General features: G+C 52.5%; 2 protein-coding genes across 7 annotated transcripts in view; one reads left to right on the top strand and one right to left on the bottom strand.

Annotated features, from left to right (window-relative positions):
• TMEM8B (transmembrane protein 8B) overlaps positions 1–16,749 on the bottom strand; it is a 27,724-nt gene extending 10,975 nt beyond the window's left edge. For 4 of the 6 annotated variants that reach the window (XM_036854807.1, XM_036854806.1, XM_036854808.1 and 1 more), the window contains exons 1-6: positions 15,475–16,211; positions 10,832–11,021; positions 10,246–10,453; positions 4,189–4,322; positions 3,629–3,897; positions 2,696–3,021 (exon numbers count right to left, since the gene is read on the bottom strand). In XM_036854807.1, the coding sequence (XP_036710702.1) occupies positions 2,696–3,021; positions 3,629–3,897; positions 4,189–4,322; positions 10,246–10,453; positions 10,832–11,021; positions 15,475–16,000 (1,653 nt within the window). In that variant the 5' untranslated portion in view covers positions 16,001–16,211. Of the gene's footprint in view, positions 1–2,695; positions 3,022–3,628; positions 3,898–4,188; positions 4,323–6,058; positions 6,498–10,245; positions 10,454–10,831; positions 11,022–15,474; positions 16,212–16,661 lie in introns of those variants that run through there. The other 2 variants (XM_036854812.1, XM_036854811.1) reach the window with 2 other exon arrangements.
• Positions 15,494–23,422, top strand: FAM221B (family with sequence similarity 221 member B). The gene is made up of 7 exons (XM_036854813.1): positions 15,494–15,569; positions 16,857–17,035; positions 18,601–19,252; positions 19,401–19,544; positions 21,852–21,962; positions 22,141–22,338; positions 22,530–23,422. Exons 3-7 carry the CDS (start codon positions 18,601–18,603, stop codon positions 22,976–22,978), a joined length of 1,554 nt encoding a protein of 517 aa, XP_036710708.1. The 5' UTR covers positions 15,494–15,569; positions 16,857–17,035; the 3' UTR covers positions 22,979–23,422.

Raw genomic sequence — 23,422 nt, 5'->3', positions numbered from 1 at the left:
GGGTGGGGCTGGTCTCTGACATAGGCTCTATAGTTTCAAGGTCAAATCAAGACTTCACTGTCATTGCCCAAAGGCATGGCAATAAGCAAACACAGAACATATACAGTCTTAGCCAGAACACAGAGAATTTGAGTATGAAAATAAGGAACATCTTGGGGTTGAAGAGTCAGCTCTGTCCTGACCAGCAGGATCACTAGAAAGTTCTGAGCCATGTCCCATAAAACACCACCTCAAGACACAGACCAGGTCTCAGGTGGGTGATAGGAAAATGATCCCTGCCCCAGAGCTGAGGGATAGTAAAGTTAAAAGGATTTTTGGCTGAGGGAACAGTAGATAAATAATTAGATCAACGCCAACCCAAGACAGTTGCCAATGGCCTGACACAGGGCTCTGCCCTCAGCCCAGTCTTGTTCAGTGCTGAAAATAATGACTAAGAGGTTTAGAAGGCCAGCTTTTCAAGTGTGTGAATTACACAAAGCAGTGAAAATGCAAGGTCCAAACCAGTGTTAGGCAATGTCTCAAAGATGGACATAAATTCTTCCACTCAGGTTAAAAAGTGTGCTGCAAAAATATGAGATAGGAATTGGCAGCGGTTCACATGAACCAATCTCAGGGCATGAAAATGTGCATGGTCCTTGGTTACAACTAGATAAACACATCAGTTAATTTGGATAAGGACTAGGAGGACATATACCAAAAAGCTAAGCAGTTGTGTTATGGAGGTGTCTTCCTCTATTTTCCAAAGCCTTTATATGTGATCCTATTATTTTTATAATAAAAATGTATACAATTGTTTTGAAGCAAAAAAAGGAAAAGGAAAAAGATCCAGAGGTCTTAGTCTACCACAAGCCTCAGGTGACCCCACAGTGTGAGGCAGCAGCTGAAAGAGGTAACTTGATCTCAGGTTGCACAAATGCTGCCTGCCACCCAGGTCAGACCACCTTGGATCACTTATTTCAGAGGCATGATGACCAGAAGTATGACCAGAGGAGACAGCAGAGGATGAGAAGTCTAAGATGCTGAGGCTGGGGGCTTCCCTGGTGGCGCAGTGGTTGAGAATCTGCCTGCTAATGCAGGGGACACGGGTTCGAGCCCTGGTCTGGGAAGATCCCACATGCCACGGAGCGGCTGGGCCCGTGAGCCACAACTACTGAGCCTGCGCGTCTGGAGCCTGTGCCCCGCAACGGGAGGGGCCGCGATAGTGAAAGGCCCACGCACCGCGATGAAGAGCGGTCCCCGCACCGCGACGAAGAGTGGCCCCCACTTGCCGCAACTAGAGAAAGCCCTCGCACGAACCGAAGACCCAGCACAGCCAAAAATAAATAAATAAAATTAAATAGCCTACTTTATAAAAAAAAAAAAAAAAAAAAGATGCTGAGGCTGTTCAGCTTTGGCGAGGCTGAGAGGCATCCAAAGGGCTGTTAGAATTGGATAGGGATGCAACAAATGTACCACACTAATGCAAGATGTGAGTAATAGGGGACACTGTGTGGGGAAAGAGGGGAACTCTCTGTACTTTCCTCAATTTTCTGTAAGCCTAAAACTGCTCTGAAAAATGTCTATTAAAAAAAAAAAAGGGCTTCCCTGGTGGCGCAGTGGTTGAGAATATGCCTGCCAATGCAGGGGACACGGGTTCGAGCCCTGGTCTGGGAAGATCCCACATGCCGCGGAGCAACTAGGCCCGTGAGCCACAACTACTGAGCCTGCGCATCTGGAGCCTGTGCTCCGCAACAAGAGAGGCCGCGATAGTGAGAGGCCTGCGCACTGCGATGAAGAGTGGCCCCCGCTTGCCGCAACTGGAGAAAGCCCTCGCACAGAAACAAAGACCCAACACAGCCAAAAATAAATAAATAAATAAATAAATAAATAAATAAATAAATAAATAAAGGAGTTCCTTTAAAAAAAAAAAAAAGGACAGGGTAGACTACTGGATATAGCTTCTGGGGCAAAACAAAGGTCAGTGGGTAAAAAATCCATGGAGGCAGACTTTGATGGAATGTCAAGAATGCCTCTAGGGGCTTCCTTGGTGGAGCAGTGGTTGAGAATCTGCTTGCCAATGCAGGGGACACGGGTTCGAGCCCTGGTCTGGGAAGATCCCACATGCCGCGGAGCAACTAGGCCCGTGAGCCACAATTACTGAGCCTGCGTGTCTGGAGCCTGTGCTCCGCAACAAGAGAGGCCGCGATAGTGAGAGGCCCACGCACCGCAATGAAGAGTGGACCCCGCTTGCCACAACTAGAGAAAGACCTTGCACAGAAACGAACACCCAACACAGCCAAAAATAAAATAAATAAATAAACCCAAAGTTTAAAAAAAAAAAACTTTGGAAAAAAAAAAAAAAAGAATGCCTCTAGCAATCAGAGTGGCCTCAAGAGGTGGTGAGCTCCCCATCACAGGAGATATGCGAGAAAAAGTAAACACCTGCCATAGAGAGAGGCCCTTAAGTGAGTGGCAGGTAAGCCTATAAAACTGGGAAAATCCAGACTGCTCAGCTGCCCTGGCTGACCCAGCCCATGTGTAGTAAATACTCAGGGCATGTTTGTTGACCAGAATTGGGCTGAGGCATGGTCTCTAACCATGAAAGGTGAAAGCAACCTAGACAGGCTTCCTGCAGGAGGTAAGGGCCCCTTCACCCCGACACCTTCCCCTTCGGGTTCCCCCAAAGGGCGACCTCCCCACTCTCCACAAATAGTACCACGTTGAGCTGGAGCTCCAGGCTGAGGACACCTCCGCTGTCCAGCACTGGCAGAAGCCTCAGGGCAAACACGGCTGGGCGTTCAGGGGGGAGGGCCACGCTGGGGCCAAAGAAGACATAGAAGTGGACGGAGAAGGTGTCCAGCTCATTGCGCAGCGTCGGGCGCACTGGCCAGCAGTGCTCAGGTGGGGATGTGGCCCCGGGCCCCTCGGCAGGGGCCCCGAGGGATGACGGCTCTGGGGGCAGTGGCTGGTTGCCCAGTGACTGGGGCATGTTCATGGCAGCTCCGGGGACCAGGGCACGGGACAGGCTGGGCTGTGGGCACTCTGTGGGGCAGAGGAAATCAGAGCTGAGGCCTGCCACCCTCACAGCCCTGCAGCCCCACCACACACCGGATCTAAGCCCCACAGGGTATAACAAAGAGTGGGGAGGCTAAGAACTGGAATCCAACATCCCTTTGGCGTCTGGCATCTAAGGTCACAGGACAGGGTCCAGGGGCTTCCTAGTGGTCACAGCTAATGGAATGTCATGTTGGAGGGACTCAAGGTCATCTCTCCCGCCCCAAGGGCAGTGAGGACACTGCTGAAACAGGTGATGGACCCTCTCACTGACTTGCAAGGGCTTTGGCAAGGACCATGTCCCAGAAGTCCTAGCTGTCCCCTGCCTACTCCAGGACACTGAGAGATTAAATCAAGGAGAGTAATGAGGTCCCTTAGTGAGCCCCAAGTCAGGTACCAAGAAAAGATCTGAAGGTCTTCCAATGACTTGAAGCTCCAAGTGGGAGGGCTTTGGCGAGTAAAGGAGCCTGGGCTGGGCCAGGGAGGTCGTAGGGACGTGGCCGAGGACCAGTGAACACAGCCACTGTGCCTGCCTCCTCCCAGCCACAGAGGTCGGCACAAGCTGGGTGGCTGGCGCAGGTGGGGGGCTTCTGACCTTGCAACCGCACGCACAGCTGGAAGCAGACGGTCCTGCCAGGGCCCCGGGATGGTGTCTCCACACGCACGTAGACCCAGTGCCCCCATGGGGGCAGTGCCAGCTCCAGCTGGCATACCGAGGCACCTCCACAGGCCACAGAGCTTGAGTTGTGCAGGGGTGGGGCCTTGGGACGCAGGTGCAGCGTCAGGGGGCAGGCAGATGCCCCGCGGCCCCCCACGCACACCAGCTGCGCTGAAACCCTGTAAGTGAAGCTGGGCACAAAGACCCTGGGCAGAGGGGAGGTTGGAGGTGAGAAAAGACAGGGTACAGAGAGGTGAGAGGGACACAGGATGAGGGAGACACTGGGAAGAAGGGAGGGGTAAGGGACAGAAGAACCGGAGGCCTTTTCGGGTCTTCCCGTCTGTGCCGGGAGAGGGGGAGGCAGGGGTGGGAACCACCCTGGGGCTCTGGGTGGCTCAGCAGTCCAGCCTGGCCAGAGGGAGAGCAGGATCAGCAGGTAGGCTGAGGCCGGGGAAGGAACATGGGAAGGGCCCGGTGTGGGGCAGTATTTGACTTACTTGTACAGGGCTGAGCGATTGTGGAGGGAGAGGGTCTGCTCGGAGGGTCGCCCAGGCACCAGCACAGCCACGTCCAACAAACGCCGGACAATCAGCTGCGGCTGAAGGAGGTACTGACACTCATCCTGGAGACCCTGAGACACAAGCAGGGGTGGCAGGAGGGGAGACAGCGAGGTGCTACTAAAGGAAGGCGAACAGCCTGCTGAGGCGGAGGACAAACCTCCTCTGGCCCTCCTGCTTCTGGGGCTGTGACCGCGGTCCTCTAAGCTCTGGGTCCCTCCTAGGTCTGCAGGATCTGCTGGGATCCTCAGCATTGGCTGAGGTTTAGGGACTCAAAACTGGGCCCCTCCTGACAGTCAGGCCTTCCCTGCCCCTCCTCCAATAACCCCTCCTCCTGAGCATTCCTGGACAGCCCCTCAAGGTAATTTCAAACCACCTCATTCCCCCACCAAGCCCTCAGGAACTTAGAACACTAGCACTCCAAGGGCACTAGAAAGCCCCTTAAAGGCTCCCAGTCCAAACCTCCCCACTTCCCCCATCTGAATCTTTAATTTCCTTTATTCTCCACCTGCCCCTCCCAAGTGCTTGTCCAGCCTCTGCTTTAATACCCCCAGGGAAGAGCCACTCTGCCTCCCAAGGGACCTCCAGACTACAGGTAACTTGAGAACAGGAACCTGGTCTTATTTTGTTCCCCCAGACACAGAGCCTAAAGTAAAGTGCACCCCTCACAGATGAATGTTTGCTGAATAAATGAATGAATAAGCGAATCAACCCAGCTGGGGGTAGCTCTGACCTGTATGAAGCCAAAGCCTATCTTCTGTCCTCCGACCACCGCCCTGCCTCAGGGGCCCACAGATGCATCTGCTCCTTCTGCCTCAGTCTGGCTTTCCTCTGCCACTGGAGAACCGCCACATCTCCCCGAGCTACTCTTCTGGATAAAATCCCTAACACTTCTCTACTCGGGGGGACACCACTCTGGCCCTGCAGCATCTCCAGTGAGGATGGGCCCATTAATTCTGGCTCCTCTTCTGTGGCATTTGCAGCTCTCTGGGACCTCGATCCTAGCAGTTCAGGGGAGGGGGAGCTCCTGATTAGGCTTCTCTCATCTTCTGGACAAATGGTCTTATGCTGGCCCAATAAACTAGAGGCCACTGTTCACTTATGTGATTTTTCTGACCAAGACATACCATTAGCCTTGACCTGGGACAAGAATTCCAGGCTTTGACATCCCACTGAGTTCCATGCCATGGAAAAAGCCAGCCAAGGCTTGTTTGCTGACTTTTTTTTGTTTTGTTTTGTCTGTTTGTTTGTTTGCTGACTTCTAGCAAAGCTCCACAAGGTTGGAAGGGGGCCTTGGTGGATGCCAGGCCGGAATATCTCCTTACCCTCTGCCTGGAATTTTCCTGTACCTTTTGCATCACTGCACCCTCAATACCTAGCACACCACCTGGCACATACTAGGTGCTAGAAAATATCTGTTGAGTTAAAGAACAGGTGTCAAAAAGAGGTCCCTTCAGAGAGCTCCTGAACCCACCTCGTTGCTCAGAGACCTCCATCTCTGATATCCAAAGCAGATGTCCCTCATCTTTTGTGTCAAGCCCTAAGGACCAGAAATACTCTCACGAGTTATTTCATTGACCCCACTTCCTAACGTAGGAATCACCACCACAATAATCTTGTGGTGAATGAGCCCTAAGGGTGGGGACTCACACTCGGGAGATGGCCCCTGTCCTTACTACACAGTCCAGAGGGAAGAAACACTTTCTTCCACGTTTTGCTTGCTGTTGCCCTAACTAAAAGATCAGTGGACATGACTTCTCTAGTTAAGATGTGCTCCTTCCTTAAACTGTATAATGTGCATGTCTAACACCTCCTTTATTGTGGACGGGAGCATTCAGTCAGTGGAGACCAGGGAAGGTGCAGCAGGGACCTTCATCCTGTAATGGAACCACAGAAAGGGCACCAGAAGTCAGGTCCTCAAGAGCTGCCAAGGCAGAAGCTAAGTGAGAAAATCCAAACTCAGTCAACATCAGCGGTCTTGGAAGGAACAGAGCCAAAGCAAGGCAGTTTGAGGGACCAGGAGGGCCAAAAGTGAGAAGTGGAGTGAGAAGCAATCTGAAAGAAGCTGGAGTGGAAGGCCTTAGACTGATTCCTAGACTGTCCTAGCATAGGTGGGCTGAGTTTCTTTAGTAAGGCCTGAGCCTCTGGGTGAGGCCTGCAGACTGAAGATGCCCAAAGATCTTGGCCTTGTCCGTGGGAATACTCCAGCACTCGGCACAGCCCCGGCCCACAGTTAGCTAGCACCAATCAACATGGAAGTAGATGAGCACTGGAGAGACGGCAGGGGGCAAGAGTGGAAGCAGGGAGACCACTTAGCAGGTTACTGTGGTGGCCCAGGAGGCGGCTAAGGGAAGGTGTGCTAAGAGTGGAAACAGAAGTAGATGCATCCGGGGCATCCTTTAGAAGCAGAGTCAACAAGACTTTTTCTTTATGGATTAGTTGTGGGGAAATAAGGAAAAAAGAAGAATCAAGTATGACACCTAAATTTGGGGCTTGAGCAACTGGTGAATGGCAGTGCCATTTACTGAGAAGAAGATTAGAGAACAAAGAGGCTTAGACTGGGAAAAGTGAAATAGGAATTAAAGAGATTTTGACTTGAGGCTTTGTTTGGATATGTACTTGCTAAGTTTGAGACTGGTCTTAGACATCCAATCAGAGATGTCAAGTAAGCCACTGGATGTAAAGTCTGAGATTCAAAGAAATTAGGACTCAATACACCTGGAAGACATGAACTTATAGGTGGTATTTAAAACTGTTGTGCTGGAGACACCTAGCAAGAGAATGAAGAAATAAAAAGGAGTTGTCCTGGGACCAAACTTTGGGGTACCACATGTGAAGAGATCAAGCAGAGGAGAAGCCAGGAAAGGAGAGAGAGGAGTGGGCGGTGGGCAGGAGGAAAATCGGACAGTTCGGTAAAGTCACAAAGGGCAAGAGGAGAAAATGTCTCAAGAAGGAAAGAGTAATATAAGGAACTAGGTAACAGCTAGTTACTAGTTAACTCTGGAGAGGAAACGTGGGGACTGAAAGGGGACAAAGGGAAGAGGAAGACTTACTTTTCACTGTATGCCTTTTGTACCTTTCGAATGTTGTACCGGGTGCATATATTACCTATTTGAAATACAAATAAAATAATTTAGAAGGAGGAAGAAGAACAGAAGGAAGACTGTTAGCAGATTTGAACCACTTCAGTTGAGATACTGAGCCACACTTGGTCCTAGTGGGTGGATTCAACTGAATCCTTTCTTCCGTACAATCTGCTCCTTTTCTTTCCTTATTGTTGTTTTCATTCTTTTATCTGCTTTCATTTACTTTCAAATCTTGGAGCTGGGAAGAGGAAGCATTCGAGGAGAACTGTGCCCCAGACATTTGGAGAACTTCCCCTAATAAGCCATTTGGGTGCCAGATGTTACCCACAAGCCAAAGGGCAGCCCTTCAGGGCAGACTGGTAGCTGGACACCACAGGAGGAATACATGCGCCACACAGGAAAGGCAAGGAGATAGAGGGCACAGGTCAAGACAGAAGAGGCTGACAGAAAGAAGGAGAAAAGGAAAGGAGGAGAAATGAGATCAGTTTTGGAAACATGAGTTTGAGAAGATGGCAGAAGGGCAACAAAAATTTGCCAAGCCCCCAGTACGTGCCAGGCTCTGTGCTGGGTGCTAGGAATACAGTAGTGAATAACACACACAGAGGCCAGCAGAAGTGTGGGACCACAGCCCAGGAGAGGGGCCTGGACCAGATAAGTCACTACCCTTTTACAACCTCTTAAGGCTCCCTATCACTCTCGGGATAAAGTTCAAACTTCTAGGCCCTTCCTGATCTGGCCTCTGTTCACCCTTCCAGCTCCCTCACTCACCCCAACGACCGCCCCACACTGAACCACTTCAGTTCTCCCTTCTAAGCTTTAGCCCATGCTACTCCCACCACCTGGAATGCCCTTCCCTGCTTTCTCAACATCAGGTCTCACTTCCTAACAGTTTCCTAAAACCAACTCTCCACCACACTACCAAGCTGAGTTATCCACCTCTCCTTTGTCCTCTTAAAACACCTCCTGTATCTCACTAGTATACATCTTATTTATCTGTGTCCCTAGCACCCAACCCAAGGCCTGGGACAAAGCAGGTGCTCAAAGACTAACGTCTAAAGGGAGGCCTGAACTCATCCCCAAAGCTGAGGAACAGCGCTGCCTTCTTACTGCTGGGACCGTTCAGTCCCCACCCAAGGATATCCCTGAACCCACAATAACTTCCTGTGTTGGCCAAGCCTTATGGGAAGTCAGGACGATGGGACAAGGAGGAGGCGAGCAGAGAAGACGGAGCCCTGGAGGAATGCTCTGGACAACCCACCCACAGGCTTGATTCTAGGGAATTAACTAGAGAACTTAAGAATCCTTACAGGCCCATATAAGATTCCAGAAGATAATCAAATTCTCAGAGGAAACACAAAGAAGATCTTGCCCCCCAACCTCTAGAACAGGACTGACTGGAGAGCTCCGTCTCTCATGGGGTCCACACACGGCTGCCAGTCACAGGCAAGGGGTAACTGCGCCCTCTTCTCTCTAATCTCACCACACCCCAGGGATCTCTATGGGATAGGACTCTAGCTTGCAGTACCAAGTTTCCCAGGCCCCACTCGCTATATCTAGATGCAAATGGGCACCGCAAGCCTGGTTCTGACCTCTCCTAACCAGGCTTCAGCTCCCATAATCCCAGCCCAGGCCTAGGCGCCAGATTCCTCCTGCTCAATCAGAAAGGTTGTTGGATAACTACAGCAGGGCTTCAGAAAGATTTTCTCTTCTCACAAAGAGAGTCAAGAATCAGAGCTGGGACCAGGAACAGGCTCTTTGGGATTTGGCCAAAGACCTAAGAAGACATTCCTCCTGATAGAAGAACCCTTGGTTCTGATGGGAGTCAAGAACCTAGAACCCAGAGCCACTTCCGGGCAAGTTCGCAACATGCTCTCACCCAGAGGGCTCCCAGGCCTGCAGAGGAGGTTCTCCTGTACATCACTCTCAGGAAAAACTGGCCTATCACTGAGGCCTCGAGACGCTCCCTCAGCCTGAGTTCCCATCTCCGACAACAGCAGTGCCCATACACTTGTCCCTGTGTAATTCTCAGCTCATTCAAAAGCATTATAACACTTCTGAACGCTGGGCCTCAGCAGGAGGAGGAGAGGGGAGTCTGACACAGTCCAGGGACCCTGCCCTCAAGGAACTCACCCTGGAGAGAGATGGCCAGGTCAAATCCTCACCTGACTGGGAATTTCTGCCCCTCCCAATTCTCAGTGGCCAAACCCTACTCGCTTTCTTGTTCTTCTTTGAATCCTGCTCAGCTCACGCTTGGCCCTTTGCCGTGACCACTGACCCCACACCCGTGGCCATCCCACTCTGACATGGCCACCTCATCCCACCCCCCTTCCCACCAATGGACAGGAGCAAGAAACCTTCAGGTCCTCTCACAGTAATGAAGAGGTCTAGCCTGCCCAGCACCTGGGAGTGGCAGGAAAACTCTGCAGCATTTCCTTCCCCTCCAAACCAGAATGGAGAAGCAGCCTGACCTCAACCCTACAACACTGGAGACTTTAACAAACTCTGCTCTATGAAATCACTGTCGATGTTTGGGGGAAAGAGCGTCAACAATCAGGTTGGACGCCAGTTGCCCAAAGCCTCCTCTTAACAGGAAAGGGTTTCCCTGCCCCAGAGTATTCTCTTACCATCTTCCATAAGGTGTCAGGAGCTAAAATTCCAATAGAAGAGGAACGTATACTCCCAAATGGACTAACGACTGGGCTAAAGCCTACAAGAGTCCGCGGGGCTATCACCAACCAAGACGCAGAACAAGACTAGTCTTGACCCACCAGGTGACCTGCTGACCTCTAGCTATGCCCCACGCCAGCCACCCTTATGCTGTTGCCCACCCTGGCACAAGGCTGGTGTGCCAGGTAGCCCAGAGATGGAGAAGCAGCTCTGGCCCCTCCTGCCCTGGACAGTATCAACCCACCTTGACAGAGATGTGGCCGTGGGCCCGGGGCAGGTGGGCAGCCAAGAACCAGTCCCCAGGTAAGGGGCTGCTGACGTTAAAGATGCCAGAGGTGCGGTTGGGCAGTGTCCAGCTGAGAGTCAGTGAGAAAACCCCAGGCACAGCCGTGTCCCCTGGGAAGTGTGTGTGCAGGGGATTGATGACAGGGGGTGCCCCGGAACGGAAATACCTGGGGGACCAGAATGAAGAGAAGAGGAAAGCAGGCAATGGGGTGGGACATGGAAAACGGGGGAAAGAAAGGAGAACTGTCATTTATCGTCAGTAAAACAAGTGGATTCGCTATACTGACCCACACAATAAAGTGGTTCCAGGTCAGGGGTCAGAACATAAGGGGCAAAAGATCAGCTCGGGCGCTCACACAGTCACACAGTAGCCAGGAATGGTCAGGAGACAGAGGTCTTGGCCCTCAGCCAGTCACACTTCAATCCGGACAAGGGTCAGGGGTCAGGGTCAGGAGGTCAGCTTAGATACTCATAAACTCGCATTTTCGTTTGGAAAGTGGCCTGGGGTTGGACGCGGGGGTGAGGAGGTTAACTCAGACACTCACACAGTCACACTTTGGTCTGGGCAGTGGTCCCCAAAGGTTCCCCCCTGCTCTTTGAAGATGATGAGGTTCCACACGGCCAGGAATGTGTCTTCGGGAACATGGAAGTGGAAGAGCTCGGTGCTGGCAAAGGAGCGGAAGGGACTCAGCTTGCGGGGTGAGCAGGTGGAGTAGTCAGTCAGGAAGAGGCCTCCTGGGGAGCAGGCGGAAGAGAAAGGAGCAAAGTAGGACAGGCCATTTCCAGCAAGCCCCAGGCACACCAAGCTGCCTCACCCACAGCACCGACTCAACAAAGGCTCTCCTCTGGCCGGGAACTGGGTCTCACGCTGCCCTCGCCATCATTTGCCTTAAACCTTACAGTGACCTTGGGAAAAATGACCTCTCTTTACGGATAAGGAAACTGAGGCTTAACGCTAGACCAAACTGAGGATCCAAACCTTGATTTGTCTAAATGCAAAACCAGGACCCTTTTGAGGACCCCACAGCTGCCCTTCACTTAGGAGCCATTGTTCTCCTCTTACCAAGCCTAACAAAACAGCTGTGGATGGTGCACACGCGTGCGTGCGTGTACGCGCGTGTGTTTGTGTGCGTGTGTGTGTGTGTGTGTGTGTGTGTGTGTGCTGGCATGGACTCTTAGGCTACTGAGCAGCCTGGAACTCCACCTGTGGGCTTGGGAGTCAGCATGGAACTGTGAAACTGCCTTGTTTATTTTCTTCCCTTTTCTGTTCCCCTGTGGTCAGAAGCAATAAAAACTCTCAGAAGCTTCACAAGAGCTGTCTGTATACTGGCTCAGGGCGGCAGAGGGGAGGGGAAAATGTGGTGAGGCTGCAAGGGGCCTGCTTGGGTGGCAGAGGCAAGGACAGGAGCTGGCAGGCCACCACAAGAGCCCCAGGGAGAGGAGGAAAGGAGAGCCAGCAGGGCCTCTGGGATTCAGGAGGGGCTGGAGGCGCTTCCTGGAGGGAGGTCCAGTGAGGCAGTCAACTGGTAAGCCAGTGGAATCTCAAACCACTTGGGAATATTCATATCCAGACGAGGCTGGGGTGGGAGGTGGGGAGAAAGTGGCCCTCTGTAGCCGAAATGCCAAGATACCCGATCATGGCTGTCAGGAGCAGAGCCCAGTGAGCAGGAAAGTCTGGTGTAAGCAGCTACCAGGCAAACACATAGGGACCAGGACGGCTGTAACAGTGAAAAGAACCCAGCGGCTCAGCTGGATAGAAGAGGGCCCCAAATGACAGGCAAAGCTCTGGGGAATCTGACTGTTTTGGAGACATAAGACCAGCCCCAGCGAAGCCCAGAAGGATGCCCCCAGGACAGATGAGAAGGTTGGGAACTCAAGCAGCTTCAGAACAAGAGTAGGGGCAGTGGGTAGGGGAGAACTTGAAGCAGAGTTTTCAGCCCAGTAGGAAATACCCACAGGCCTTGCCTATTCTGACAGTTTCCCCCTCTGGAGATGGGAGATGTAACTCCAAAAATGAGGCATTTGAAATAACAGAGAAAGAAGCATCTGGAAAGGGAGGCTGCTGAAGGAGGGAACATGGATCAAGGTTGGCCCTACTGAACTTCAGCAACCTTGAGTCACCCTGCAGAGAGCCGTCCTATATAGGTGGAGGTCACTAGCCCTAGACTGGCCTGTGCTCTTCAAAAGCCACGCTTATACCCAAGGACTAGTCTGTGCAGTTCAGGCCACATGGTCACTCTCAACTGTCAACAAGGAAGACCTGCCACCTTGCAAGCTGAGCACTGCTCAGGAACCAGAGAGGCTCACAGAGCAGCACTCACAGGGCAGTGGTGATGTATCAGAGAGGGATGAAGAGAAATGAACCAATGGATGGGGAAGAAAGGTTTCCTAGGAGCCCTGGCTGTGACAACTAGGAGGCAGAAAGCTAAGAGCTGAATAGCCTGGATACTATTGTTACAGGAAAGCAGAGCACTGGAGCACTCCCTGCTGGAATTAGGGCAGGGCTCCTCCTCCTCCTCAAAGCTGGTACCAGGTATGGGTCATCAGATGGGTCATTGCTACTGTTAGAAGAAATGCTGGCCAGGCCCCCAGTGCAGATTCTCAGAGAGCTGGTGATGAAAGCAGCTAATGACCTTTAGGAAACAATAGACAGATGTGCACAAAGAGCCCTGTGATTAAAGGAACATGGCATGGCCTGGAGAACTGGGGGACTAGTTAAGCCACCCTGAAGTGGCTAGGGGCTACAGAGGTCACAGAATAGCCTGGTGGGAAAAGGGAGTAAAAAGAAGCTGGGGATGCTGGGAGGAACCTAGAGGGCAGATGTTTGAGAAAGTGTCCACAGCCCCATTCACTCCAAGCTTTGGTTTTGGGTTTCACCAGGACCTACAGAGCTGTGTCCCAGAGGAAGCACAAGTAAGGCCCTAACCAAGCTCAGACGAACCTGTCTTGGATGCGCCAGTGCTTCCAGATGAGGCTAGAGTGATTCTCCATCACCACCTGAAACACACACACACACACGTACGCATGCACGCACACACACGGGCTGAGGCTGGCCCTTCTAGTGACAGCACTCAGTAGAACAAAAGGTCATTTCCTGGAATGGCAAGGCATGCCTGGGTTATGCAACTGCAGTCAGACAAGCCCAAGGAAAAGACCCAAGGATTTATTGAGACCGACTGTGCCATCATGGTCCTGTGACACTGCTAGTCTCTCCTCAGGTGAAACCTCTCATCACCACCAGGTCACAGAGCACCCCTGCAGGCCAGTGACTAGTAACAGCATTCAGGGCAGCCCTGCCTGCTGTGGGACCTAGTCAGGGCTCATTTCCAACCTCATTATAATCAATCCTCCCAAAGCACTTGAAACTGCTTCTGGGCAATCATGTTTTAATCCACATCTTTCAACTTTCTACAGCTCTGTGGCTGTCAATCACCCTCCTCTCCTAGTCAGCCCAGTGTCTGCCCAATGGGCTCATGAACAAAGAAGCTGGGGTGGCAGGGATAGAAGCTATGAATTGGGCTTGACAGAATGGACTCCCCCTCACCCAAACTGAAAAACTGACCTGCCTTCTGCCTCTGTTGAGTGCCCGATCTGCCAGCAGCAGTAATCAACACTGAGCAGTAACCAACACTGAGCCCCTCAAGGAATCTGGCTGGGGGCAGATGGATTACTCATGTATGCTGTGGGAGGCACCCAACACTGCCTCCAACCGAGAACTATCCACTTGGAGGTGACGCTTCAGTGATCTGTCTGCAGGGGGGGCAAGAAGAGCTAAAGAGGAACATGCATGGGCCACAACATGTACCTCCCCCTCACACAGTAACATAGGCACTAAGGACACACAGGCTCACATGCACACAACAGACATGCGCCTACACTTAGCAACACACAAGCATATACACACACTGCACATGCCCAGCATTCCCACAGATCCCTCAGGTACACACACAGACACATAAGTGCCCAGATACCAGTGAGCATCCACATAGAGCTTGCACATCTCCGCAGGGGCAGTGACCTTTGGCGTGCATTGATCTCCTCAAGCTTGTACACTGAACCAGGGCCCCAGAGCTCACTGAAACGCAGCCCCTCCACCCTCAGCTGCTCTGCTACTTGTTATTGCCAAAGACTTCCTCAGGCACATCCCCATCAGCTCTAGAGTGCCACCCGCCAGAGGTGGCTGGGGGTTGGGGCCATGATGACTCTTTATTATGGGGCCATCTTTACAGCACATACCCTATGGCCAGGACCCCCTCATCCTCCCACATTCTACCCATTAGGAAGTTGGGTATCTCCCTCTCCTGGCCGAGCCACTTCCTCACTGGATGGTGGCCCTGGGCTGACAACTGACAAGTGAGGATAGTTTGTGGATGAAGCCCCCTTGTGGGAAGACAGGGGAGAGGACAGGTTGTGCTTTGAGCCTTTCTGCACTTGGATCTGTTTTCCTATTGGGCATATATTGCAATGAAAAACAAAACAGAAACAAAAACAAAAAACACCAGTATAGGGTAGGAATTAGGAAATTTTTTTCTAGCCCCACACTGCCACCGACAAGCTGTATGATCTTGGGCAAATTGATCTCTTGCTGAGCCTCAGTTTCCCCATCTGTAAAATAGTCTCCGAGTTTCAACCCTGCTTTAAAAGTGTCAGGAATTATTCCTAAGCAAATCAAGCTTATTTGGAATGAAACTCATTACAAGAAGAAAATTCATTTTTATGGCAACTAACCCATGTCCATGTTATTTTGTTATTTGCTACATGTTATTTTCAAAACTGTTTTCTTAACCCTGTTTTAAGGCATGCCCAGTTCCTCAAAGGTTTAGGCCAGATCTTCCCACACTGGACTAGAGGCTCTCTGCTGGGGCACTATGTCTCCCCCACCAAACTTCATGAGCAGGTGCAAAGCACTCAGGACTTTCTTGGAAAAGCAAGAGTCAGAGTGGAGTCCGGATGGACCCCAAGAAAGAAAACCTTGCAGTCTCTGTCAGCCACCTGCTGAGCCTCAAGCCCACAGCTACCACTCTTCTGACCCTGCCAATTCCTCTCAATTATGTAAGACTTCTTGTTTCTCTCCACTTCTTCCCCAGTGATCTAGCTGCCCAGGTCCCACCTCTCCTGAATCCCTCCAGTCCACCCCTCCCTGCCAGAACCCCATCCCTGCCTCGGTCTTTCCTGCTTCTGCACTCACCAGCCCCTGGGCCAAGGACAGACAACAGCAACAGCAGCAGTAAGGCTGACGGCAGCTGGAGCCCAGACCTGAGTCGAGGCTGGGAGAGGGGCAGGGTATGAAAGAGAGGGCTGGGTAGTGGGAGAGACCTGGGTAAACACAGAGATGAGGGCAAAGACTGGGATAAAGAGTTGGGCTGGGCTGGGCATTGGGACTTATGCAAGGGTAGGGGATGTGATGGAAGGAGGGGCTGTGATGGGGACTGGAGGAAGGGCAGGGGTTGGGCCCCGGCCTTAAGCAAATTTTGAGAATGGGTCTGGGACAAGGGCTGGGCTGGGATTTGGGAAAGGAGGTGAAACAGGGGCAGGCGCTGGGATGGGGGCCAGGCCAGGGACTGGAGTGGGGGCCTGAGCTGGGACCCGGATCTGGGCATTCGCTGGGACCCAGGCCGGAGCTGGAACCGATGTGGGAAGCGGAGCGAGGGCGGGATCGGGGGCCAAGGCCCGAATCGGGATAGGAAAAGGGGCCGGGACAAGGGCTGGGCCATGGCCCGGGGCAGGGGCGGGGCCGGACAGGCCAGCGCAGGCGCTCGCAGAGCTGACCCGCGGCTCCGCTCCCACCCCCGGGGGGTGACCTCCGGTGTCCTCGCGGGCCCGGGGCCGGGGTCGAGCCTGCTGGGGCCAGGCCGGGGACCTGGGTAGGAGTTCAGGTCTGGGCGACTCCGGGCTGCGCTGGACGGGCGATAACCAGGCCCCGCGGCGGCGGCCTCAGCCTGACGTCGTATGACGCTCCGCCCCCCTATTAGTTCGATTGGTCCTTCTCACTAAAGCCCGCCCCCGGCCCTATTCTATTGGTCTCTAACTTGGCCCTGCTGGGCTCGACGACAGACCCCGCCCCAGCTCCAGCTCCCAGAGTCCCCGCCTTTCTCTCCCCAACCGCGGAGCCCAGATGCCCCCATCAGATTCTCACAGCCCCCACTGACCACCCCACAGACATCTCATAGGAACCCTACAGAGACCTTCATAAACCCAGACACTCACGGACGTCCCCACAGATATCTGCAGACCCTACCCAGAGACCCTCACAGAGTCTTACAAAGATCCCGCAAAACCACTCACAGAGATCCGGCAAAACCCCATTAAAAGAAGTGACCCTCTAGGTTTGTCCCCTCCGGGTCAAATACATACCCCTCAGGAGACCTCACTCACCGAGGAGGTGACCAGACTGCTGTTGCCACGGAGACTACTAGGCGTTCCGGTTGCCCTGGTGACGGATCCTCCACTCCCGGCCAGGGTTCCAGAGGCTTCAGTCAAGACCCTTCCTCATCGGCCCTGGATCCTCTCGTCCCTTCCCCTCCCACCCTTCTTCAGAACTGGCCAGAGCTCCTTTGCGATTTTCTGCAGGTGTCCAAGTCCCCTCCTCAAGTGACTTGCAGGCAAGTCCTCTCAGCACACAGCGCCTACAGCCAGGGCTCGTCCACAACCACAAGCGCCTTCTCTCCCTCGGGGCCAGTACTTCCCGTTCCCGGCTTCAGACAAGATCCTGACCTAAGGACTTGTAACAGCCGAGACAAAGCCCAGAGGTATGTAGTCTCTCAAAAGGCCCCTCTTCCAAATCCTCGTTCCATTCCCTCCTAATACCTTCCTGTCCCTTCCCACCTCAGTCCAACCCCCTCCCATTCTCTACTTTTCATCCTTATCCTCTCCCTCCCCCGTTCCTCCACTCAGTTCCCTCCTCCCCTTTTCCCTTTCCTCTCCTCCCATCCTCTGGTTCTTCACCCTCAGGTCCCTTTATCCTCTTGCTGAATGTCTGGCCATCTTCCTCCCCATCATCCTACTCTCCCCCTGCTTTCTGACACAAACTTCCCCTTTGGAAAGGCCCTGATGAGTTTAAGAAATGATAAATATAGTATTTCTGGAGCATGGACAAAGGTAGAGACCAGGGGAAGGTAAGGCTGGAATCCTTAGGCAGTGTTGCAAATGATGACAGGCCTTGAATGTCAGGGCCAAGAAATTTGGACCTAATACTTAGGCTGAGGCACTGAGTGTTAATTTTTAAGCAAGGGAATGCCGTTGTTGGGTTGCATTTTAGAAAGGTCTCGCCTGGGTCATTAAGGTGGACTGACCCCTTTTGGACATCCTTCCAAGATAAATTAGGCACACCCCACTCCCCACAGCATCCTGGGCTTACCCCAGCACAACACCAACTCGTTGGTATTGTCATTTTGGCTAACCTGTCTTCTTCCCAGATTCTTTCAACTGAGTCCAGTACCTGAGTAAAAGTGTTAAGATTAGGCTCTTTGTAAAAGTTACCTAAATCAATGAAAGAATGGGAAAGTGGATTAATATGCTGGGGAAGGCAGCAGAGGGGCAAAGTTATTACATAATCCAGGTAGAAAATGATGAGAACTTGAACAAAATTGGAGAGAAAGGAGAGAAGAGAATGGATTTAGGGGATATTTAGAAGATAGGAAATATAGTCCTTGGTGCCCATTTTAAGATGTAGGCTGAGGGGAAAGGAGAATTCTAGGATAATTCTCAGAGTTCAGTTTTGATGCCCTGTAGGACATCCATTTAGCAATGTCCAGCAGACAGTTGCGTATGACTGAAGTACAGGGGTTTAAAGAGGTCTGAGCTGGAAATATGGATTTAGGAGTCATCAGGTGTCATCAGCATACAGCTGGAAGTAGCTGAAGCCTTGAACATGAATGACATCACCAAGGGGTGGGGGAGGGGCCCCTAGACAAAACTAGACTGTGGTCATGGCATCCTCCTGCACTCTTGGGAGCAAACCCCCACTTTGGCTTGGTCTTCCCAGTCTCTAGAACTCCACAGCCTGACCTCCATGGTCCTAAGTTATGCCCAGAACCCTGCTCTTGGACCAGCCAAGATGCTATGTTAGGACCCCTCCTCTGCTACCATCTACTGATGGGATTCTGACTGCTTCAGCCTTTCAGTATGCGATATGGGGTCTAGGCACATGGGTGAAGCTCCCAGCACCATACCCTGGCCCAGAGCTCATCTGGCTTCCCCCTTATATCTCAGGTACACTGAAAACTTTATCCTAATTCCATAGCCCCCTGTGAATCCTGACTTGCAGACCCTCCAATCCCAACCTAATGAAACGTGTACCCTATTCTACCACTAGATGGAAGCAGACAAGGTCACAGAAGAGCCTCATACCACCATGGATGCGGAAGAGAGCCTTTCTTCAAAGGACCCCTCTGCTGAGGACTCACAGGAGCCCCCTATCCCTGAAATCCCCTTAGAGCCTGCCCTCTCTGAAACCCCTTTAGAGCCCCTTGCCTCTGAATCTCATATGGTGCCATCCATTTCCCAGATCCCTTTAGAGACCCACACCTCTGAAACCCCTTTGGAGCCTTCCATCTCTGAGATTCCTTTAGAACACTCTGCCTCTGAGGTCCCTTTGGAGACCCCTACCCCTGAGACCCAGTTGGAGACTCACATCTCCAAGGACCCAGAGAAACACCTTATTTTTCAGACCTCATCACTAAGCTGTGTCTCTGTGTCTTCCTCTGATTATCTGAAGGAAGCCTTCTCTGAGTCTTCCTCCAGTGAGGGCTCATGGACAAGGAGGTCTATCCAGACCTCTGAATCTGAGAGCCTTCCAAAGCACTCCCTTTCAGGCCTTCCAGCCCAGGTCCACCTGGACACATCTGCAAAAGATGGGGAAGAGGAAGAAGAGGGAGAGAAAGGGGTGGCTGCCACTGACAGCACCGCTCACGCAGCTCAGCCTGAACACCAGCTGGACAAGAAGAAGGGGAAGAAAGGAGTCAGCTGTAATTGCTCCTGCCCTTTCCCCCTTTCTCATCACTGTCTTCGACCTGCCCCAGGAGGAAGAGATTGAGTTACTCTCTGACCTGGCCCCTTCTCTTAGTTTTAGGGCCTCCTCACTTCCCCTTAATTACTCAGCCCCTTCCTCCCCAGGTTACACCATCCACCCAGTGGTCCCTGCTGAGCAGGCAGACCTGGTGGAAGTGACTAAGGCAATGCGCAAAGGGAAGTTTGGTGCTCAGGTGAATTATCTTTTCCAGTGGGAGAAGGAGGCAGCCCTGAATGCCATCCAAACAGGTGAGCCCAGGCAGCCTTTCAGGGGCTGGTGACAGGCCCATGGCCATCCTCCCATCCAACAGGATCTAGGAACTGCCCATTCAATGGATAGCCCTGGTGGAAATGGCAATGCCACCTGCCTGGAATCTGGGAGGGGAGCAGGCAGGTAGGCCAAGGTAGATGAGGGTGGATGCAGACAAAAAGTGGGGATATTCATATATAGAAGGCAGGAACAGGTGGCTGAACGAAGGCTCAGATAGCCTGCACCAAACAGATCCTAAGGCAGAGATGGCCCAGGACCCTGGACAGTTTCCAGGTGACTTGTTGCTCTGATATAGCAAAAGGCCTTAGTCCCCTTGGTGGAACTCCATTAAAAGGCTGTCATGGGGAATTCCCTGGTGGTCCAGTGGTTAAGACTCTGCGCTTCCACTGCAGGGGGCACGGGTTCAATTCCTGGTCAGGGAACTAAGATCCCCCGTGCTGCATGGTGTGGCCAAAAGTTTAAAAAAAAAAAGGCTGTCATCACTGCAGCCCCTCAAGTAGAGTCTGAGGTATAACTGCCATTCCCCTGCTTCAAACTCCAGTCTTCTTCATCTGAAAGGTGGGCAGTGACTCCCACATCAGTGCTTGAATTTGACTCTCCCAGGCCCTCAGGCTAGGCCTCGATCTATGGGCACTAACACTTGTTGACCTCTGCACCTCACCTGTTCCTGCACTGTATCCTGCTACTCTGAACAGAGTTCAGAATTCCTCTAGTGGAATCCTGGCCCCTGCCCACCCGCATTGTGACTCGGCCTAAAATCTGCCCTTTCAACCAAGCTTCCCTGTTGCAGTGGGGCACTAATACCACAGGCTGGCAGTATCAAGTCAGAAGCATCAAAGCCAAAAGCCACATCTGGACAGGCTTAAGATCTAAGAGACCATGGGAAAGACAAGAAAATCTAGTTTGACAGGCACAGAATTGTGGATTGTGGTCCTGGCCAGAGTCAAAGACCAGAGGACACTAACTCTTTCTTATTCTCCTTATGGAATTTCAGGGCTTTGCCTGGAATATGGAGTCTCTCTTCCCTCCTAAAGGAATTTGCTCACTCACTTATTCAGTCAAGCATCTATATTCTCTGAGCACCTATTTTGTGCCAGGTCCTGTGTTAGGACATCGATGAAAACACTGACCCTTCCTTGGAGGAACTCACGGTCTAACGAGAATACAAGTGAACAGTCCATTATAATGCATTGTACTGTGATAGGAGTAGCATGAGAGCCACAGAAGGCAAGAGGAAGGGCCCCTAGACAGACAGGAGAAGTCAGGGACAACTTTCTGGTGGAGGTGACAGTTCACTGGAAACTTTAAATGGGAATAAGAGTCCTAGAGCTAAAGGCCCCACTCCTTGGGGACTCAGGATTCTTGGCTCAAAGTTGGGGTACTCTCAGCTCTCACAGAGGATGAGAAACTGTGAGTAGGAAATGCTCTGGTTCTCCTCCCACATTTACTCAGCACCACCCTTGCCTTGTGGTGAGACCGACCGTGAAGCCAGACAGCTTCAGATCTCAAGGGTGGTGGCCTCTTGCTGGTGCCTGCTCTCAGGGATACGTCTTAGCCTCACCTTCCTCTCCATGCCTCCTTTCTTAGCCTCACAAGCTTATATTTTTGCTTTTCACCACTCATGACTTCTGGCCTCCCCCTTTCTCCTGACCCTTGGAGAGCCACAGGCAGCCCTTCTCAAGTTCATAGAGGGTATTAGTTCAGTAACACCAGGAACGCAGAAGGGAAGTACGAAGGTGTCAACCTGGAGAAGTGAGAGAAGCCCTCCTCCTACCTCCTGGCACCAGGGCTGCCCCACCTCCTCCTCCTCTTCAGGTCCCTTCAATACTACGCTCCTTAGGAGCCAGTCCCCATCATCTACTCTGCACCTGGCCCATTATCTTCCCTTTCCCTCACCTTAGACACTTCAAGGAAACAGAGCAAAGGTGGACTCTAATGTTGGGAGGGGAGGAGATGAGAATCCCACAGTCTCAGAGAACTCAGCGAGATACATGTTCATCGTCAAACAAAATTTCACATATAATCTTCCTGCTCGGCATTGAAGACCGTCTTCAGTTCCCTCTGACAGGCTGACACAGATGGAATGGATCCTAGGGTGGGGAGGGATCTGAAGACACTTGTGGGGCGATGAGAAAACCTTGAAGAGTAAAGTCTAAAGGGGTAGGGATGAGGACTCGTGGGTAGAGATAGATACACATGGGGGGGAGAGATGAGAACACCTTGGGGGGAGCTTAGGCTATTTTTTCTTCTTACTTTTCCTTATTACTCAATCCCTCCACACCCAGGTCTCTATATTGGCTGGCGCTGCCCCCATTATCTATGGGACTGTTTCCGGATTGGGGATGAGTCCAAGTGCTTTTGTGGACACTTGTTGAGAGAGCACCAGATCATCTCAGGTGTGGAGTGATAACTGTCCTCTGTCATGTGTTGGGATGTATGAGAGCAAGTGTGTGTGTGTGTGTGTGTGTGTGTGTGTGTGTGTGTGTGTGTTGGTTTGCGGGAGGGAGCTGACATGCGAAAGCCACACCCTGTCAGGTGCTGGTCTAACCCTACCATCCATCCCCCTCCTCACAGACATATCCGTGCCCTGCAATGTGGGCCAGTGCCGCTGCCTCATGTTCTGCTTTATCCCATCACGCCCAGAGGAGGTGGGTGAGTTCTGGCTCAAGAGACGGGCCACCTTTGACCCCAGGGCTTGGAGAGCCCAATGTCGCTGCAAACACAGCCACGAAGACCACGCAGCTACCAGGTCCCATTCCTGCAAGGTCAAAGGTACCTTCCAGAGCAAGGGGAGTGCAGGGGTGGGCATGGGTCGGGATAGGTTGCAAATAGTTCGGGGATGCAGATGGGGAGCTGGGAGGAGAGACCTGGGCTTGCGGTTGGTGAGGAAGAGATGAGAATGTAGTCAGCCCCTGGGGAAGCCCCAATACCCTGTACTTTTCTTGGCTGCCCCCTTGCCCTAGGCTGTTGGTGCAACTGCTTTGAGTCTAATTTCCTCTGTGCAGCCGTGACTGGCGCTGGGAAGAACATGAGACTTTCTTTGAGACTGAGGAGACCCAGCAGTGAGGAGGGAGGCCTCACGGTGAGGGGGCAACCTGGGGTAGAGGCCCACTCCAGGGTCTGTAATCAGAAGGCCAGGCAGGAAGGCACTCCTGCCCTCAACCACCCCATCCAGGACTACTTCACCCCTCCCTCCTGCATCCCATACCCGCACTGGTTTCCACCCCCAGGAGCAGATTATGTGCCTTTCGCGGAGATGCCTACCCTCCGAGAAGCCATCATCAACAACTCTGACTTCGAGGCCCTCCAGGAGAAGCGGCCCTCTGGCCGTCCCAGCTCCCACCCTAGTCCCCCTGGGCTCCCTAGCCCATACAATGTCCAGCCTGGCCCCATATCTGACCCCTGTACCTGACCCTTTCACCTCTGCTCTTCCCTCCTCCAGGGACAGACACCTGGCACAGGCCTCTGTGAGCCTGGCCCAGATCAGCAATAAAGGGAAAGCCACTGGAATCTGACTGGCTCTGTATGAGGCAGATAGAGCCCGGCCCAGGGTAGACACCCTAGGACCTTGGAGTTGGCACCTACAGGGGGTGAGAGAGAGCACCAGGCAGGAGAGAGGCTGGATCCAGCCATCTGCCTCCACTGCACCCACGTTCAAACTGCTAGCTCTGGCATCAGGAGGAGAGAGTGGCTTCAAGGAAGCCAAGGAGGGAGGGGATTTCAAGAAGGAGCAGTGATGTTAGACACAGATAGGGGCTCCAGTAAGACAAAGACTGAAGAGTGTCCATCAGGTTTTGCAATCAGAAGGTCTTTGGTAACTTCAGAGGGTGCAGCTTCAGTGGTGCAGTGGACCAAA

Source organism: Balaenoptera musculus, chromosome 6, assembly GCF_009873245.2.
Source record: "Balaenoptera musculus isolate JJ_BM4_2016_0621 chromosome 6, mBalMus1.pri.v3, whole genome shotgun sequence".
Classification (NCBI taxonomy): Eukaryota; Metazoa; Chordata; class Mammalia; order Artiodactyla; family Balaenopteridae; genus Balaenoptera; species Balaenoptera musculus.
This window is presented reverse-complemented; position numbering and strand designations above follow the sequence as displayed.